General features: G+C 38.0%; 1 protein-coding gene across 2 annotated transcripts; it reads left to right on the top strand.

Moving 5' to 3' along the window:
• The first annotated feature begins 2071 nt into the window (after nt 1-2071).
• On the top strand, nt 2072-17544 carry Aqp4 (aquaporin 4). 2 transcript variants are annotated; one of them, XM_048363523.1, is made up of 6 exons: nt 2072-2333; nt 5323-5737; nt 6951-7115; nt 7390-7470; nt 13067-13327; nt 16972-17544. In XM_048363523.1, the coding sequence occupies exons 1-6, from the start codon at nt 2302-2304 to the stop codon at nt 16990-16992; spliced, it is 975 nt and encodes a 324-aa protein (XP_048219480.1). In that variant the 5' UTR covers nt 2072-2301; the 3' UTR covers nt 16993-17544. The 2 variants fall into 2 exon arrangements, with proteins under 2 accessions (XP_048219480.1, XP_048219481.1); XM_048363524.1 differs by lacking the exon at nt 16972-17544 and having other exon boundaries at nt 13067-13497.
• The last annotated feature ends 3789 nt before the right edge of the window (nt 17545-21333 follow it).

Genomic DNA, 21333 nt, shown 5'->3' with positions numbered 1-21333 from the left:
TAACCACGCTTTGCTGGCACTTAGTGACATGGCGACTGGAACTACCCAGGTCATGCAGAGAATGCTAATGAGCTTAGAAGAGAGGACTAAGAGAGGACCTGGAAAATGCCTCCCTACACACACACTAGCCAGCAGCCCCAAGTAGCACCATGCTTTGTGCATTTCTGCAGATCTGACCGCAAGACTTATTCAGAAAGAAATACACACATCCCTACAAGGATCCTGGTGGGCTCAGAGCTCACAAATACTTCTGACTCCATTTTTACTTAGGGGGGCCAAAGGAGGATGCCAAATCAATTGCACTTTGCCTAGGCAATGTTTTCAAATTTTAAAAAGTCTTTATCTCTTTTTAATCACATTTTTAAATCTAAATGGTAAATGTCTTTAAAAGTCAGTATAAAATGTTTCACGTGTCCTTTGTAGAGGCCCATAAATCCTCCTACCTCCCACTTCAGCACTGATTTCTGAATTTCAGGTACTCCCATATTTGTCAAAAACCACTGGGAAACCACTGACATACAGTGATTGGTGTGTAGCCATATTCTTAAGAATGTAAATCCAATCTTTGATATCCCAGGATCCTGAAAACAGTAATAAAGTGTTCCTCTGAATTCCACACTCAAAACTTTAATTTCTCTTTCTAATGAGAACTTTGCCTTCATTACCTAGTTTCATGTTCACAAATAAGAGATTTAAAAGCGTAATAATGTTTTTCTTTTCTTTATCTTTCTTTCTTAACACATTCATTTTAAGAGGGAGGAAGGGAGGAAGGGAGGAAGGAAGGAAGGAAGGAGGGAAGGAAGGAAGGAAGGAAGGAAGGAAGGAAGGAAGGAAGGAAGGAAGGAAGGAAGGAAGGAAGGAAGGAAGGGAAGAAGGGAAGAAGGAAAGAAGGAAGAAAGGAAGGAAGGGAATTAACAAGTTAACTGGCCTCCTGTGGCTCATTCTTGTAATCCTGTAATACTAGCTAATCAGGAGTCTGAGATCTGAAGATCACAGTTTACCAGCCCAGGCAGGAAAGTTGTGAGATTCTTATCTGCAATTAATCACCAAAAAGTGGGGCTATGACTCAAGTGGTACAGTACTAGCCTCAAAAAGCTCAGGGACAGGTAAGGTGACCAGACCCTGAATTCAAGCCTGAGGAACACACACACACACACACACACACACACACACACACACACACACACACAGTGTTGGAAGACAGAGAAGCCCATAGGTCAGTGTGAATTATTATCACAGTTTCAATTGTTAGGTTAAGTAATAAGATCACAGATGTTTATCATACTATTTACAGTCATTCATTAACTATTATAAAACCAGAGAGCTATATGTACAACCAATGATACCAGCGTATCATAAATCAGATACTGTGATTATTCCAAGTCTATACACCTGAGATCTATTTTAGGAACAAGTAATTAATAATGAGGTGATACAAACAGCTAATTCCCAGACCTCTAAGTTCACCAAACTCCACAGGCACAAGATTTAGAAAAGCCCCACAAATTGGTTATCATCTTGCTGTCATTGAAATCCTGAATAAATTTTGAGGACAAGTTCCCACACTTCTTTCTGTCTCACTGGGACCAACAAAATATATAGTCAGTTCTACCCCCTAGGTTCTCCAAATTAAATGTATCTACAGTTCCCAATAATTTTGTCTCTCTAACCTCTATAGTTTTAAATGTTGTTGCTTTTACTCAGAAAATTACTATTCATATAGCATTCGGATTAGCATCCTGGAGCAGTATTGTGACCTATATTTCCTATTTTTCCTTATTTTATTGTCCAACTAGGACTACCTTTACTATAAATAAAGCTGCTATAAATCCTATTGTGATTATCATGCTTCTGCTTAGATCAAATATTTCAGTGTGAACTCCTCAGCTGTTTGCCATTCAAAATCGAACATGCTAAAGCCTAGATCCCAATTTGTCTTGCCTGCTGGATTAGTGCAAGACTGTTTTCTAATAGTTGTTCAATTTCCACTACAAACATGGCAAGTTCTCAGCAACGCTTTGCGATAGGAAGAATGAAAATAGGGAATCTTCACTTACAAAGACTACTGGCTAAGGAAATAAGAAGTAAGTGTTTTTCATTCCTGAAATGCCCTGTGTCTATAGTGATCAGGTACGGAGAAGTTATTTCAAGTGCAAATATAACTTAGCGATTGCCACATGGGGCAGAATCTTTCCACCCCTACACTCCAAAAACCCAATCAGACAAGTGGCCGTAATCTGACTCCCAGCTCACTGGGAGCTGAGGGGCAGGCAATGAGAACTGCACTCAGCCAGGGAAGGCATGAGTGACAGACCTGCAGCAAGGCCGTGGGGGTAAGTCCTTCTTTGCCTTAATGCAATAATGTTTAGGGTCAAAAGATGAACTTTATTTCTATTACAGACATGTGTGCTTCTCTAGGAAAATCTAGAAGGAGTTACAGAGCAGGTGGGTGATTCTTTTAAGCTTGGAGAGGCACTGAGAAGATCGAAACAAGGGATGCTTTGAAGCAAAATCTTCATAGAAAGACCAGTGGATGGTTGGGGGAAATCTATCTGTAGTTCATTAGAAAAATTACTTACCCAGGAACTCAGCTATCCTGGAGTGGATGAGGCTGGGTGTTCAATTGGAAAGCAATGAGTCTGGTTTGTTCACTACAACGCGGTCACATCGACAAGCCCTCTTTGTTCTGGGGCAAAAGAAGCAAAACAAATTGTGATGATCCATTTGCAATGAGTGCAAACACATAAGGGGACATTGATGATGGAGACAGCAGACAGTGAGCCGCATCAGGGTGAGCCCTCATGAGACCAGAAAGGTATGCACATGCCAGCAAACATCGGGGTTCACAGCCAACCAAGGCTCCTCACTCTGACCTAAAAGCAAATCAAATTTTGTGGAATGTATTTATGTTTTATGTATTGAGGTACTGTGTTGTTATTTCTCTGGTTGATGAAAATCTGAAGCAGAAAGAGCAGCTGAGTTTCTCCTGTTTGTCTCTGGAGAGGTAAACAGGTGTGGGAAGAGAAGTCAAGGTGGAGGGAGTGTTAGAAGGGTTTCATAGGGATCCTGATCTTTCCCAGGAATGCCTCCCCTGGGTGCTCTCCTGCTGAAAAGGGAGCATTTCCTGTCCACTTCACTTCCTTTGCTTTTGCTTTGTCCTCTCCCCTGCCCAAACCCAGCCCTGGAAGACAGCATGTGTGGTACAGCACCCTGCCCCTTTGCTTACCCGTATAGCTCTGGGCTTCTAGTGAGTTCAAAAGTGATGCTCTGCTCCCATTTCAATTTGTGTGTGAATCCTCAGAGTTTCTTCCCCTTGGGAACATTTTTTTTTCATGCCTCTTCCAGGGTGCCCTCTCTGCACATTCTAAGTGCTGTTTCTGTCTCAGTGCTCTCTTCCCTTAGTGAGTATGATGTCAACATTATCCCAGCTGATTTTTTTCCATAATTACATGATTTGTTTAGAGGAGTTCACTGGGTAGATGGAGTACATTCTGGGTGTGGCAAGCTATCTTGACCCCTCTTTTTCTCCCCCTTTACATACACAAATCCCTTATTTTATCCTAACACCCAGGTTTGGGCAGAAAATGATTTCTCTAAGTAAGTCTGAAGCAAATGCCCCATATCACACCAGAGACATTGCTGAGTGGGTACAGGTGAAGAAAGATCCCCAGCCAGCCGGATCTGGGCCAGAAACCTCCTCAAAGCTAGTGCAACTCACAGGTTCCCAGGGACAGGAAGTGTGGTGAGGGGGAACTTAGTCCCCTACAAGACATCAGAGAGAAAGCTACAGAACTTCTAATCCCTTAAAGTGCTTGGCTTTCTTGCCTAACCTCTCCATTGTCCTCTGTGCTTAGCTTCTCTGCTAAATCCTCTCTATAGTTGACAGTCTTGACAATCACAGGCAAAGAACAAAGGCAAATGTACATAATGGGATAAGTGAGGTAATTATCTCCCACAGGGGAACTGAACCCTTTCTGGCCAAAAGGAGCCTGGAGTGAATATCCTCAGACTCTGCTCCTCCTGGGCTCCACAGACCCAAAAGCAGGAAAGGAGATTGGAGGAAGTCTTCCATCTTCCTTGCCTTCCTTGATGACCACCATCCCCTAACCCCAGGCAAGCTCCTTCTCTCCCTGTTTGCAGCTCTTCAAGAGGAAGCTCACTGCCCTCCAAGGCCAAGAACACATATGAGAAAGCCCCACAGACAAACCCTTTCTGAGAGCCTTTGCTCCACCACACCCCCTTTTCCTAGCTAGTCTGCCCAATGCTATCCTGTGGCTACTCCAGACTCTTCTTGCATGCCTCAGTTTCCAAAGAGTCCTATAGGGAAAAGGGGATGACTAAGGGTTGAGAGGTTTGGTTGTGAGGGGGGGTTGTTCTTCCTCCCCTAACACTTCCAAAGCATACTCAGTTCCTGCTGCTTCTCTCTGAGATGGCCTCAGCACAGGCCACTTCTGTCTGTTCACCTGGCTTCTGCCAGGCAGCCTGGCACTGGCCCAGCATGGCCACAGTCCCACCCTCTGATAGGCACTGCAGGCTCCCCTGGGGCCTGAAGTTGTCACGTCCTCCTATGCTGGGTGCCCAAATTGCACTGCTATGTCCCTCTGAGGGCCCAGCTCTAGGGCTCCTCCCTCTGGCCACTGGCTCCCTCCTGGCACAGGGGTGCAGGAAGGGGTGGCCCTGTGCCAACTGTGCCCTGCCTGTTCCCACAGCCACTGCCAGGCACCAGGATCTTCTCCACCCTCCATGAGTCTAGCTTCTCAAAGCACAGCTTTCTGGGCCAGTCCTGAAGGGTTTCAAGCTGACCTCTCCTTCATCCACTCTTGGCTTAAGAGGAGATTTTAGGGGATGACTCTTAACAAACTCATTCTCAGACTGTCATTTTGAAGCTACAGAGTCCAAAGAGGAGACTTACTCTTTATTTTTTTAAATATTATTCCTTTATGTTTGAACTATAGGTAGCATACGAAACACACAAACTTTAAATCTACCTGGAAGGAATGAATTACAAAGTAAATATATGTTATCTTTAGTCGTGTCTGGAACTTAATTTAAGCATTTTCGTAAGGACAGTTGGGATAATGATCCAGTGAAACTGGATGGTCTCTGAATCTTAAGTCCAAGAGGACTACTAGAGTACTCTCTTGACTACTAATTAAAGGGGATTTCCTGAAGCAATCTTTCTTGGTTGGCTAATAAGTTTGGCAGTCCTTCCCCACAGTCTCCAACAAGTCTGTATGTCTGTCTCCTTTCCCCTAAATCTATTCAGCTGCTGGCATCTGATGCTCATTTGTTCCTTTTTTTTTTTTTTTTTTTTTTTTGCAGTAAGTGTGGGTCTTTGTGCAGAAGAGAAGACATCATGGTGGCTTTCAAAGGGGTCTGGACACAAGCTTTCTGGAAGGCAGTCACAGCAGAATTTCTGGCCATGCTTATTTTTGTTCTGCTCAGCCTGGGATCCACCATCAACTGGGGTGGAACAGAAAACCCTTTGCCTGTTGATATGGTTCTCATCTCCCTTTGCTTTGGACTCAGCATTGCCACCATGGTGCAATGCTTTGGGCACATCAGTGGTGGCCACATCAACCCAGCAGTGACCGTGGCCATGGTCTGCACTCGCAAGATCAGCATCGCTAAGTCTGTCTTCTACATCGCTGCACAGTGCCTCGGGGCCATCATTGGAGCAGGAATTCTGTACCTGGTCACTCCTCCCAGTGTGGTGGGAGGATTAGGAGTCACCACGGTAGTCGCTTAAACTCTTACCTTCACACTTCAGGCTGCTTGCACAATCTGCTAAATGATACCCTTGTGGCTAGAGTGTGAGTCACAAAGTTGCTGATTTGCTCACAGAACTTTTGATGGCTTTTGATGACATAGTGAAACTGATTCTGGAAACACTAAAAATACCCATGAGAAAACCATGTGTGGTCATGCATGCCTGGATTCTCAGCACTCAGGAGGGTGAGGCAAGAGGATGTTGAGATCAAGGCCAGCTTGAGCTACACAGTGAGACATTCCATATCAAAAGGGGGCAGGGGCAGGAGATAGTGTCTCAGGGCACGTGCCTAAGCTACTTGGCTTTTGTCTACAATCTTAGCTAATCAGAAGCCAAAGATCTAAGGTTTATGGTTCCAAGCCAGCCCAGGCAGGAAAGTCTATGAGACTCTTACTTCAAGTTAACCAGCAAAAAGCTGTGGTTCACAGGGTAGAGCACCAGCCTGAAGCAGAAAAGCTAAGGAACACCACCCAGGCTGTGAGTTCAATCCTCAGTAATGCTACCAAAAAAAGTCTTAGTGATTTAAAAAAAAAATGGTATTAGCTTTTTCTCCTCTGTCTCCTACATCCCCCCTTTGCCCCGTAACTGTACAGACAATATATTTATCTTACAACATTTATATTACAATTATTTGCTCACTAGCAAAAGAAGTTTTATGTCTACAAAAGTTAAAATAGTCTACATAGAGGATAACTCCTAAAAAGACAAAATTGGCATTTTATCCTAGTTTTGCTTTTTCTCTGATAAGGAATACGATTTGTTAACTCAGCAATGGGACTGACTTTAACCATACACAGCCTAAATTTTACTTGAGTTATATTAATTTAAATCTACTTAATGGAATTAATCACTGCCTGATAGAATTATAAGTCTCTCAGGAAAGTGCAATTAAGTGCAACAATAGCCCATTTAGCTTTCTTTTAAAAAGTAATATTTAGCATAAACTCACACTTTGGTCATTGTTAAAGTAATGATCTCTGGCAGACAAAGATGATTGTATATTTATTACTTACTCTTCCCTCTTGGGAGGGGGCAGGCTTGCAGGTCCCCACTGGGATGGTATGCAAGTCTCAAATTAACCATTACTTTCTACAGAGATAAAATATGCCTTTCATATTGCTATACTGTTACAGAAATGTACGCTTGCTTCAATTCCAATAGAGTATATTTCTCTCTCCAGGTTCATGGAAATCTCACTGCTGGCCACGGTCTCCTGGTGGAGTTGATAATCACATTTCAGTTGGTGTTTACAATTTTTGCCAGCTGTGATTCCAAACGGACTGATGTCACTGGTTCAATAGCTTTAGCAATTGGATTTTCTGTTGCAATTGGACATTTATTTGCAGTAAGTTTCCAAGTCCATTTAAATAATTGATCCATTTCATTTATCCTCACCCTAGAGCTGGCCTAAAGATGCTGTTTACAGCTGGAGCTCTTCAGTATCCAATCATGTCTGTCCACTTTAGCTGGCCATTTTGCCAACTATGTGACCAGAATGTTGACACGGCTGCTAAAATCTTGGCATTCCTGATGAGACAAAAATACCAAATTGCAATGAATGATACCCGTTCATAGCCCTGTCCTGAGGATGTCTGAAATTGTTCTCTTTCTTCCTCTAGATCAATTATACTGGTGCCAGTATGAACCCAGCCCGATCCTTTGGACCTGCAGTTATCATGGGAAATTGGGAAAACCACTGGGTAACCATTGTGTAGATATTTCCTATCATATTATGTATGGTTGAGGGCAATTAGCCATGAGTTTCTTTATTATTTTAGCCACTACTTTCTGTTGCATTCACCTTATCTCAAATCTCACTTTAGCAGACCTTTTATAAAGCCTAGAGAAAGTCTCAGATCTGCTGCAAAACATCTCATCTGATGTATGTCCTAGGCCTTTAGTAATGGTTTTGGTTTGGTTTTGTTTGTTTGTTCAAGCATCAGTTTGAGCAGTCTATCAGACTGCAACAGAACACATCGTATGTGGAGGTTGCTTATGTGGAACAAATTAAAATCAGAATGGTAGAGTGAACATGGTATTTAAATAATTGAGACAAAAGCCTTCCCAGCAACAACAAAAAACAAACTTGCAAAGAAGAAAAAAAAAAAAAAGAAAGAAATCCTTGAAAGTATTGTTCATAGTAAAATATTTACCTTTTTGTTTACAAAAGTGTAACCCAATTAATAGTGGGCAAGTTGGAAGCATTTAAACACAGATGGTGAAACCATTTATGATATTATGACCCCAACCATAGCCTGGAAAATAAATGACTTTCAGCAAAGGTATGCTTTTGAATCTCAGGCCTAACCTATTTATTCATGTGTGAGACAAAGCTGGCAAGTAATAGTGAGATCCATTTTTTTAAACATCACTACCAATTTTGTTTTGATTTTTTTCTTACAGTAATAGAATTCTAATTTTAAATAAATAATGAACAGTTGTGTAGGCTATTCACACACAATCTATTTAGAGTAGTAAAAATCTAAGACATACATCGGCCAGCTGCAAGAAAGCTAAACGTTTATTTTCATTTGTATGTCATAGATGTTATTTTGCACTTGCTTTTTAAATTAAGGATATGTCATTTGTGTTTTGGTTTTATGCATACTCAACTATGGGATAGCATTGGAAAGAAAAAAAACAGCACACCGTTGTTATAAGAATTCATTGCTATGAAAAGTATATTGAATCATTACAAGTAATATACACCATTTCATACTACCATGGGAATTACTGTTCTAAACAAGATTTTGGACAGAGCCATGCAAAACATGGCCATCAATCACATCCATGAGATTCAGTTTTTCAGTTATCATTTTGCCACTGGGTATTTTCAGCTATTTCTCAACATTTTGCTACATTAAGAAGAATAGGGATTTTTAATGGACAGTATATAGATTGCATAATTGGAAAACAATTTTATTTTAACTTATCAAATTCCAGCTATTTTGTAAATAATTATTTTTAATGTATTAAAGAGAACCTGAAAATATGAATGAAAGTAGTTTTCTGTTACTATTTTTCGGTTTTTTATCAATTTTTTGTCAGTTGTACTAAACTGGCAATTTAAATACTGTTATAATTCTTGGCCTATTGATTAATTCAACCATTTCCCTTGTTAATTTATAAGAAATATAATTTTACTACAAAAATTGTAAACTAGTAGTAATGGTTGTGTGAAATTTAAGATTAATTTTAAGGCATATTGATAGATCAGAAATAGCATCAGAATGTTTTGATTTTTGTGTAGTGTGACACATTAATTTTCTATATTTTTAACAATAAAATTTTGTTGTAACATTTTTTACAAGTCAGTTGAAAGTACATCTGACTTTCTTTTGGAATAGGAACTTGGCATTGAGACCTATTTACATTTCAGACCATGTAGCTATATTGTTTGGGGAAGGGTGGTAATTATTTAACAGTGCCTACTTTCCCGTGTGGGATTTGATGCCTATAAAATAGTACCAGTTTAATGAGATCCTAACAAAGGAACAAAGGGCAAAGATATTCAGAGGAGGGCTCGCATTCCTCTTTTAAAAGGGGATGGTAAACAATTCTTTCATGTTCAAGATAAGGACCTTAATTCTTCCAGCCAACACCTTTCCTGGTTAAGGGTATATGTTCAGCTTCAGCTTAAAACGTGAATTGTTCGTAGATTTTACAATGAAGCTGTTAAATGACATTAGTTTCCAGACGGCGTCTTATGCAAGAAGCATTCATCGTATTTTTTTTCCAAATGAGAGAGAAAAAACAGTATCATCATTCAAGAGATTTCAATCAGATAGACAAGACAGAAATCTCACATCAATCACTTTATAAGATCACTCAATCACTACATGAGGTCTTAAGCAAACTTTATGCCTCCCAGAATGCCAGATATCTTTGCCATCAAAATTTAGTTTTTTATAATAATACTGATCCCAAAATTTAGATTCCAATTAAATGAGATGATACAGGGAACATGCTACTTACACTCAGTTAGCAAACAGAGTTCTATAAGATCAGTTGAATCTGCTGGCTCAGCACCTAATAATCTATCACAGATGGGTGCAGATAGAGCAGAACTGGTTATAGTGAACTTGGAATAGTTAAGTACTTTACAAGTATTATTACATTTCATCTTTCCACCTCATAATATATATATATATATTAGCTCCATGTTGCAGAGGAAGATATTAAATGTTAAGTGAGAATGTTAAGTGAAAATGGCTAAGTAGTGGAGTTGGGATTACATTTATCATGTTGCACTGTATAATTAAATCCCCATTTGATAAAGGATATCATCCTGATTTGACAGAAAATCAAGATATAATAAAAATATTGAGTAAATAAGAGAAGTAGTCCCCTGAAAATCTTTTGTGGTTTTTTTTCTACTTTAGTTGAAGAACTCTTACTGTATACTTAATTTGGACCAAAGAAGAGCTTTGGGGGGAAATTTTACATATATATACACATATATATGTACACATGTGTGTATTGCCTAAATAAGTTATACTAAGAGGCTTCTTTGTGATATTTATAACAGGTATATGATGTTCTTTGATCAAATTCATCCTGTCTAAGCTTTTTGTTTTTGTCAGCCATGTGGCTTGAACTCAGGGCTTGCTCACTACCCCTGATTTCTTTTATACAAGGCTAGGGATCTACCAGCTCTACTTTTGGTTTTCTAGTGGATAATTGGAGATAAGAGTCTCGCAGATTTTCCTGCCCAGACTCGCTTTTAACCACTATCTTCATATCTCACCCTCCTGAGTAGGTAGGGTTACAAGCATACATCAGCCATCAGCACCCAGCCCCATCTATATTATTTAACTCCTCTCCTCATAGTATCTTTTAAACCATTTTTGGTGGGTTCTATTATGCTATTTTCATATGTACAGCCCCTCTCTGCCTCTCCCTTTACCCTCTTCCATCTGCTCATTCTTCTCAACCATCATCCCCAACAGTTCTCCTTTTACATCCATGTCATATTATGGGATTTTTTTGGTGTTTTTTTTCCTTTTCAGTCTGGATTATACATATGAGTAAAAACATGTTATTTGTCTTTCTGAGCTTGGCTTATTTTGTGAAATATGGTATTCTCCAGTTCCATACATTTTCCTGTATAGTTGAATAATATGCTACTGTATATATGTAACACATATTCTTTATCAAATCAGTTGTTGGTTACTTAAGCTGCTCTTATATCTTCACTGTTCTAATTAATTCTACTGTAAACATGGATATGCAAGTATTTTTCTTGTATGCTACCTTATATGACTTCAAATATATATGTATATATATGATAGATAGATAGATAGATAGATAGATAGATATCCAGCAGTGGATCAAAAGGTAGTTTCATTTTTAGTTTCTTGGAGACTCTCTATAATGAGTATATTAGCTATACTAATTTACATCCCCACCAACAATGCATAATGATTCTTTTTGCCCCACATCTTCACCAGAATCTGTTGTTTTCTCATGATAGTGGTTCTGTCTTGGATGAGATGGAATAACAAAGTTGTTTTGACTTACATCTCCTTTATGCCTAAAAATATTGAATATTTCTTCATGCATTTATTGGCCACTTGTACATCTTTTGAGAACTATGTGCTCATTTCAACTGCCCATTTATTAAACTATTTGTTCTTCTGATGACTTTTTGCACTTTTTATATACTCTGGATATTAATTCTTTGAAAAATAGCTCACAAAGATATTTTTCCATTCCACAGGCTGTCTTTTGTTTCTGAAAATTGTTACCTTTACTGTGTAGTTTTTTATTAATTTGATGCCATCTCATTTGTCAGATCTTGCTCTTCTTTGTTGAGCTATTCAGAGTCAGAGTCCTATTCAGGATATTTTTCCTATGCCTAAATCTCCCAATGTATTCCATACGCTCTCATGTGGTGGCTCCAATGTTTCAGATCTTACATTAAAGCTGTTGATCCACTTTGAACTGATTTTAGTACAGTGTCAGAGACAAGGATCTAGTTTTGCTCTTCTCCATGAGGAATAAATATAACACAAACAAAATAAAGAAATCACATTATCATTGTAATAAATGCAGAAAAGGCCATTGACAAAGGTCAACATTCCTTCCTGATAAAAGCCCTGGATAAACTAAGAACTGATCAGGTAAAGGTTATATGACAAACCTGTAGACAAAGTATCATGCTAGAATTCCTCACCATACAATATAGCAAGAGACGGGAAATGAATGTAGGAAAGAAAGAATTTAAATCATTCCTATATGCAGATGATATGCTTCTGTACTTAAAAGCTTTGAAGCCTCCACCATAAAACTATTAGATCTGAATAACATTCTTGGCAAAGTAGCAGAATATAAAACCAACATATAAAAATGAGTAGCTTTTGGTATTCAAACAATCAACAGGCAGAAAATGAATATGGAAAGCTGTCTTGTTCATAACAACTTAATAAACTAGAACACTGAAAAGCTGTCTTTATATCAAGAATTATCAGAAATTGTGGGACACCATTGGCTTCTGTCTATAACTCTAGATATTCAGGCTAAGATATAAAAATCCTCTTTTGAAGCCAGTCCACACAGATAGGTCTAAGATACTTTTATCTCCAAATATTACCAAAAAGCCAGAAGTGGATCTGTGGCTCAAGTGATAGAGCCCCAGCCTTGAGCAACAAAGCCAAATGAGTGCATGAGACCATAAATTCAAACCCAGGACCTACATTTTAAAAAATAATGAACAGAAATGGATAAAATGTGCACTATACCCCATGACTGTAATTCATTTGAGGAAACTGAAGCACAAGGTTCTGAGTTTCAGACCAGCTTGGCCTATGGAGTTAAGACCTTGTCCCCTATTGTATGTATTATCACCACACACAAAAAGGAATTATCAGAATTTTTAAAACATTTTTGTAAAGGTAATGAATGGGCGGCATAGCTACATAAATAAGATAATGAATACATTTCTTTTGAGCATTGTTACCCTCTCCCTTCAGAATATTTTCAAATATAATCAGTAAAAAGAAAAGAGAAGAAATGATTCACCCAAATTTGCTGTTCAAATGTTTATTACTAATTGAAGGATTTCTGTTGTAGATTTAGTTATGTTCTCATTTTTTTTACATGACATAGTATATTTTATTATTATTTTTATTATTTTTGTTTGAAAGTGCTAAAGCTAGAGTGGTTACAGTTGCATAAATGACTGACACCTTTAATCGCTCTCTCCCAGTGCTCTCTTCACCCAGATAAATGCTATACTGACCACTTATTCACTAAAGTAGCTTAACACTCTATTCTCTTCCATCTTTTTTTCCCCAGATATATTGGGTTGGACCAATAATAGGAGCTGTCCTTGCTGGTGGTCTTTATGAGTACGTCTTCTGTCCAGATGTCGAACTCAAACGTCGTTTGAAAGAAGCCTTCAGCAAAGCTGCCCAGCAAACGAAAGGAAGCTACATGGAAGTGGAGGACAACAGGAGCCAGGTGGAGACTGAAGACCTGATTCTGAAGCCTGGACTGGTGCATGTGATTGACATTGACCGTGGAGAGGAGAAGAAGGGAAAAGACCCATCTGGAGAGGTATTGTCTTCAGTATGACTAGAAGATAGCACTGAAAGCAGACGAGACCTCTTAGAACAATCCTCAGATTTCCTTCCACCCATTAAGGAAACAGATTTGTTATAAATTAGACACATGCAGTTTTGTGGATTTTTTTTAATCATATTACTCAGTCTACCTAAAAAAAATCATTATTTACCAAGGAGGAAAGGGAGAACACTATTGTGAATTTTAAAATCCCATAAAATAATTTTAAATACCCTCAAAGCAAATATATATATATATATATATATATATATATATATATATATATATATGTTCTTTATCTTTCGTTCATAAGCAATCAAAAATATATTATATATCAAGATCTGGTTAAGTTATGCCTAACAGAACCCATTGACACACTTCTCCACTTATACTTCCTCTGTGAGGAAATTGGTATTGTCACTCCTCATTTGATATTCATTCCATTAAACTGAATTTAACAATGGCAAAATACAGTATATCACTTGATATACAATATCAAGTTTTTTTGTGAGCAACCCTTCATTTATAAACTACTTTGGCAAAAGAATATTATCAAAGCTTATTGTTAATTAATTGTTTCATTTGTATTGCAAGTGCCCAATTTTTAACTCCAACTCCTTCTTCCTCCTCTTCAACTATCCAAGATAGTATGGGGTTAAAGCCCCAGAAAATCAGAAAGAGTATTCAGAAAGCTTGTGTATTTATTAGTTTAACTCAACAAAACATCAAATCACAAGGGTCACCTATGGATATTCAAGATAAGAAGACTTGTGAAACCTTACAGGGATGGGGAAAACCATGAGGAAAAGGGAAGTCTGTATTCTTGTATCAAATGATGGATCTGTTTTCAGTGCACAATCTCCAGGCACCAGAGAAGACTGTCTAACCTTTTTAATCCTTAACCACTTGGCTTACTTTTTTAAATGTATTAGTAACACTGGGGAGTTTGTTTGTGTGTCTGGTTATCTAAATATAAATGTTAGCTGCAATGTATTTTTGACAAGAACTTAACTAGCTAAGTCCTGATTCTGTGTTGGTTGAAAAGCCCTGCCCATTCTAGAAGATGTAAACTAGTCCTGCCAGGTCCCAACCTCAGCTAGTTTCACTTCTCAGGACATTTGATCATCTTCTATACAAACTTAATTAATACTTGCATGGATTAAAATGTCTTACAGACAAGGCAGGTGTGGTGGCAGAATAAAAGAGGGGGAAGGTGTCGGGTGGAGATCCATCTAACCTGACTACATAACCGATCTTTCATTGCAGAGAATTCTCTACATAACCCAACATGATTCTGTAGGATTTTCACCCCTGATTAGTTTATTTGTCCCATTGTTTTTTCCTGCACTGCTTTGCATTTTTGGTCTCTGACAACCCAGTTTCTATCATCTTAAAGGTCTAGTGTAGCATTTATCTAAAAATCTAAAACCCTGCAAATATCTATTTCACAGAACAAAAGTTAATAGTAAGAGAGCAAAGAACTCGCTTGTAAATACCTGATAATCAAGGGCTTTCCTCCCTTTCTTCTCCCAAGCACAACTCCAGTTGTGTCACTTTTTTGTGTCACTTTTTCTTGTCAATGGCAGTTGAGTGTCTGTGATAGTGAGATAATGGACCACTATTAGACCTGATTCTCTTCGGTGCTAGGAAAAAGTGATGTGTTGTGCGAATTCTCAGAAAGACATCACACCAGTGTCAGGCCTACAAATGACACTGGCATATTCTAGGAATTTTACAGAAGGTGCCTGAAGCCCAAGTTCCTTTTTCAGGGACTCAACCGTGGTGCCCACTACTCCATTGTCAAACGATGCCTTCCTGTTTGGGTGGCACCTGTAGAAAGGACAGAACAAATCACTTAAGGGCAGTTTACACTCATTGTATCAAATGTTTGCACAGGATGCCATGAAAATCATAGTATCAGTGGCTCAATTCAAAAGGTAATATCAACCACCAGCAAACAATATAAGTTCAAAGATGAATTTAGGTAACCAGGAAGAGTTAACAAACTACTTTCTTATAATCATTTTGATTCTACCATATGGCTTACTTCAAATATACTCATTTCTACATTCACTTACAATTATAGCATTCAATAAATTAAGGTTCAGAAAAAGAAAAAATAAGAGTGGATGATGTGTTTGTAAATTGTCTTCTCCTGCTTCCACATCTCCTCACACATAGTATGAACTCAAAACAAGTATATTCATTAATTTTAAATATGTATAAAGCTCATCTAGGATTTAAATATATAAGCAAAGATCTTTGTTTTGCTCAATATTTAATAAAAGTGTGGCTTTGAGTATTGTTAGAGGAAGACAATATAAATTTGAAAAACATAAAATGTATTTTTGCATTCTGCTATGTTTAGGGGCATAAAGTGAATGAAAGCTTTCTCCCTGCATATGAGACAACATATTTTGTATTTCACTCAAGGCTCTGCCAGTAAAAAAGTAATGAAATTGTACGTTTCTAATGACATCTATGCAGCAGGGGTCTATTGCCCTGTGGAGGGCACCAAATTATCCAAGTATATTAGAAGACCAGGGCTTTTTCCCTTAATCCCTTCTTATTAATGAAGTGCACAGTGCTGCTCCCAAGGGACAGCTACTGACAGATACACAGAGAAAAGATCAGAGAGGAAAAACTGGAAAGACATAAATGAATTATACCCAGCCATGGAACAATGCCAAAAGTCTCTCCCCTCAGGAAGAGTACATGAAACCCCTAGATTACAAGGTAGGGTCCCTCCTACACAGAAAATACACATCATCTATCAAAACAGTACAAAAAGTAAAGAATAAGTTTTCAGGTTGTCTGAAAAACTTGGGGCCAAGATTTCAAATGTCTGTTTTTGTTGCAGAAGATGATATTTTTCTTCCAAAAGCCCTAACTTCTTATGCTAGAAGGAAATACTCTTTTGGAATCTAAAAGGAGTTGGTAAATTTGCAATGCCGTGCTCTGTATCTGCCATCTGATCCTTTTCCTAAGTTCTCACCTTTTCTATTTTGGGCAGCTCAGACCTGCTAGTTAAACTGCAGCTCAATGTTAAAGATTTTACAAGCAGATAAGACATAGTCGTAAAAAACATCCATGATAGAAATGAGCTATTGGATTTATAAGAGGTCAGATCCCAAAAAGGCACAGAATATTCTTCTAGGTCATGAATCCAGGCAACATATATGTTGGTTTAAACTTGATAATGACAAGGAAATTCCAAAATAAAGCAAGAAGTTCAAATGTTAGTATTAATCGTAGGAAGGTCCCTTGTTACTGTATCCTCCCATCTTCACATATTATGACCATGTGACAGAGAAATTGCTTTTGTGACAGCCGAGGGCTAAGATGGAAAGACAACCTTTCCACAAGAGCAAAAGCCAATGAAAATCCTTTTTTTCACCATTATGTTTTCTGAATATTTTTATTATCTTGAAGTAGTAGTTCATGCGCACAGTGCATCTTGGCCATGATAAGAACTAGAGAAGACAAGAATTCAGAACATTTTAGATTTAAAAGAATTTACATATTCCCCAATGTGCGTATTAAGAAGATTATGATTACCATGTGGAAAATGTAACAAAAAAATCACTTTCTTTACCACTAATTTTGTGAGTTCACGTGTACATTTTAATATTTTACAGATCGCCCAAACACAGCACTAACTTTTGAAACCTGTAATTCTCTGAAATAAATGGAGGACATTTAACTCAAGGATCAAAAACTGTGGCCACTCACTTTTGCAATTGACTACTGATAGCCTGTGAGAATACCTATCATATAAATGTCATATAACATGTGCAATGAACATGAAATTTAAGATATAAGACTACTCATTCATCTTGAAAATCAAAGAGCTAAAGTTTATACCTAATTTACATAACCCATTGGAATGTATTTCTAGAATCTTTTCAGGATTAATAAGTAATTCTGAAGTTGATGAGAATATATAAGCAAGTATTGATCACATTTATGACCCAAATCACAATTAAAGTGTATTTATGGTAACGTAGGAAGAATAAACTCATCATATTGTCATGTTCACATTTACTTTTTAACCAAAATGTTATTCTAGTAGTAGAGCTAACATGGGAGAAATTTAAACAGTAATGCCTAATATTTGAAATAGTCTATTAAAGTTTCAGCATTGTGGTCAATTTCCAAAATTATGTTGCATCTTATACTACTGAGCTTGTGCAAATAAACTTTCAAACATTTTAAAAGGTAAACATTGTGTTTGGTGATGTCCAAAATTCATTGATTTACTTAAAAAGACACTAAACACCTCTTTGCTCTCATACATGGATCTTAGACCCCAAATTCCACCTTCCATGTAAATATACACATGTGCTTATATACACAATTTAGCTGACTTAAGTATGGTATATGGAGAAGTGAATCTCCATAGATCAAAACCTTTTCAACAATTATACAGTTTAACAAAATGAATACCAATATCACTGTAAAGAGAGGGGTTGTGGTGGGTAGATGAAAAAGGAAGAGTACCAAATAAAGCAGGAATATTTAATATACATATGTGATAAACTGAGACACAGTAAATGAGTCTGGGGAGAAGAAACAGATGGAATGGGGAAAAATGATGGAAAGAGTGACTCTAAACAAAAATCACTAGACACTTACATGAACATGTTAAATTGCAACCCCCTTGTCCAACCTTTTAAGTTTAAATTACAGATAATAAAAACATGGGAAAAATGCTCACTGATAGTTTTTGCAAGGTAGATCTTACAAGCTTCCCTTAGGTTTAAATATTTGGGTATAATCAACATCAAATGAAATAGTGGAAGAATCCATGAAATCAAATATTTTTTTGAATGCCTGCAGATAATTCTCGGTGGTAGGCCCTGATCCAAATAGTGAAAATTACGTTTTCATAGACATAATTGAGAATGTACACATTTATGCAAAAAAGACCAGGGGATATCAGCACTCATTAGAGTGAATCTGAAAGTGAAGCTCTCAATAACTGTGCCTGGTGTTACTAGATAGATGACTCATCCTCAGGGTGTTTGGCAGACTCTGCCCACCCAGATGGATAATGCAGACTCAGTGAGTACTGGTTTTCCCGTGAATTCTTGGTTTGATGCCCTGCTCGGTGCTGATAGGTTATAGACCAAGAGCGGAGGATTGAAGATAATCATCAATGTGCAACCAATCAGAGGAGGGGTGAGTGATGCTTTATCCAGTCAGAAAGAAATATACTTCTCTTATCATTTGTCACATTGTGGTGAAATGATTTGTGCAGGTGTCTAATCTCCTGCTAAATTCTAAACTCTAGAAAGGCTAAGACTGTGTTATTTTCATTCTCCGTTTTTCCCTATTCCTAACTCCACCCCTTGGCAGTAAGAAGAGGATTATAATTCACTCACAAAGTGCTACTTTCAATGATAAAGATATTAATTAGTATCTTGTAATCATTACAAAAAGCCACAAAGCACTACTCTTCACTCTAGTTGTTATATATAATATATTGGTGTGTACTAAATATTTGAATTCTTGTAATTCTAGGTAGAAGCCCAAAACTAGCTCAAACTCTAAAGAAGAAAGAGACTGTATACCAAGAATATAACACTAACTGCATTTCTAAAATGTATACCTAACATGTAGGCAAAAAGACATGTTTTCATTGCTACATTTATTCAATGGCCAGATGTTAGATGAAATTTAGCTCGATGAGCATTTCACAAAGGAAAGTTTTAACAAGCATAGAAAGCTAGAAATATAAATGTCAGCCTGATTTTAGGTAATTGTCCTACTTGGAAAATGTCCAAAACAGTATGTCACCTGAATTAATTCTTACCAGTTCCTTGGTTTTTCTGCTTTTTCATTGTTTGGGTTTAGGAAAACACTGAGAACTACAAAAACATAAATTTAATCCTTCCTACTTCCGCATGTTCAGAAATCTCTGGGGGAAAAAAACATGACACTGGTGTTTATAAACATTTGCACTACTGCACAATAAATACAAGATGGATATGTGCATGCATATATAGATGGTTGAATGCCAGAGTCTCTCCAAAGTAGGGGTGTTAAGCTGATTTACAAACAAGAAGATCGGCTGGAGATATGGCCTAGTGGCAAGAGTGCTTGCTTGCCTTGTAGAAATGAGGCCCTGGGTTCAATTCCCCAGCACCACATATACAGAAAACGGCCAGAAGTGGCGCTGTGGCTCAAGTGGCAGAGTGCTAGCCTTGAGCAAAATGAAGCCAGGGACAGTGCTCAGGCCCTGAGTCCAAGGCCCAGGACTGGCAAAAAAAAAAAAGAAAAGAAAAGAAAACCCACAAACAAGAGGAAATCTTAGACTATATCTCTTTCTCCTTTACACAGGACACTTTTCACAGAGGATTTGGTAACATTGATCAAGAATAAGAAGGAAAAAAAGAAATAGTGAATTCAAATGATTATCACTTGTGGGGGCTTTAGAATTGATATATACTACTCGCAATAATTTAATCAGCAAAACTCGTTAGATGGGCATCACCATCATTCCCACTTCTAAAGATGAGGAAACTGTCAAGAGGAATAAGAAAATCATCCCTCAATTATACAAAGTAGTAAAAATGACCCATACTACAATTAACCCCAAAATTCCTCACATAATTGCCTTAAATCAGACAGTGTTCTCTCATACATCTATCAGTCTAATTTCCTACCAGCCACACTTCCCTTGAATGGCAAAATATCCATATAAACACATATGTGTTTTGCCCATATTAGAGAGAATCTCCACAGCACTACACTATCACGATGAAATAAATTGTGTACTATGTACCTGGAATAAGTATTTACGACATTAGAAATGGTTTCAAGTGAAAACATTGGTTAACCCATTGCTGTAATCTCAGCTGTTGGGGAGATGGAACTTGGAGGGTGGTAGCTCAAAGCCAAAGTAGCATGATCCTATCTTTTTTAAAATTAACATGCTTTATTGTTATTTTAGACATGATATACAGAGGCCAGCCATGGAGCTTCTTAGGAGGCATAGTTGGAGTGTCTCAGGCACAGGCTGGCCCTGATAAATGTGTGAAATCCAATCAGAAAAAGAAACCAAAGAAAAAAGGTCTGGGGCATGATTCAAGTTTTACCAAGCATGAGGCCCTGAATTCACTCCTCACAGTCAATGAAAGACAGACAGACAGAAAGCACACAGACGGACAGAATAGAATGGAGTACTATAATAGATTTACCTTGAACTTCAGATATTCAGGCTATTTATTTTTGTTTATTTCCCTTAGAAAAAATACTTAGGAAAGTTTTCATTTGGTCTAGACAAGACTGCAATTCTCTACATTTCAAGAATAACAATGGGGTGGGGATATAGCCTAGTGGCAAGAGTGCCTGCCTCGGATACACGAGGCCCTAGGTTCGATTCCCCAGCACCACATATACAGAAAACGGCCAGAAGCGGCGCTGTGGCTCAAGTGGCGGAGTGCTAGCCTTGAGCGGGAAGAATCCAGGGACAGTGCTCAGGCCCTGAGTCCAAGGCACAGGACTGGCCAAAAAAAAAAAAAAAAAAAGAATAACAGCCATAGTTTTCTATTTTTGAGCCCTTCTACAGTAGGTATTCACTTGACATAACTTGCTCTCATCCTAATACATTTGAAGTAGGCATTGCTCTTATCCCTGTCTTATATGGGACCCAGAGGGTTTGTCCACGGCTCTCTGTGACTCCATATGACCCTGTATGGTGTCCTAACTGTAGTGATTTTAAGTTCCAATAGTTCCAACTTCCACTATCTGCTTTTCCAAACCTTTGATTTTTCATATCAATAAAGATAGGGTACATTGGAACCACTCAGTTGTTCCGACCTAATCTCTTATTATCGTATTGACCAACTCTAGAGGAAGATTTAAACACTCAAGTGTTTAAATGTCCCAAAGATAAACCAGCCAAACTTGCAAAGTATTTTTGAAAGAGACTTTAAATGGCCTAGAAAACTTTCTTCAGTAAGTAGTCAGACAGAAATCTCTTACACACTGCCTTC

This window comes from Perognathus longimembris, chromosome 15 (genome assembly GCF_023159225.1).
Source record: "Perognathus longimembris pacificus isolate PPM17 chromosome 15, ASM2315922v1, whole genome shotgun sequence".
Classification (NCBI taxonomy): domain Eukaryota; kingdom Metazoa; phylum Chordata; class Mammalia; order Rodentia; family Heteromyidae; genus Perognathus; species Perognathus longimembris.
The sequence above is the reverse complement of the archived record's forward strand: the minus strand, read 5'-3'. Positions and strand labels throughout refer to the sequence as shown.

What these genes read in the sequence shown, in the direction of transcription:
- Aqp4 (XM_048363523.1), top strand. Translation starts at nt 2,302, where the DNA reads ATGAGTGACAGACCTGCAGCAAGGCCGTGGGG. An exon ending in CCTGCAGCAAGGCCGTGGGG is followed by an intron (nt 2,334 to 5,322) that starts GTAAGTCCTTCT and finishes TTTTTTTTGCAG; the next exon opens with TAAGTGTGGGTCTTTGTGCA. An exon ending in CAATTGGACATTTATTTGCA is followed by an intron (nt 7,116 to 7,389) that starts GTAAGTTTCCAA and finishes TTCTTCCTCTAG; the next exon opens with ATCAATTATACTGGTGCCAG.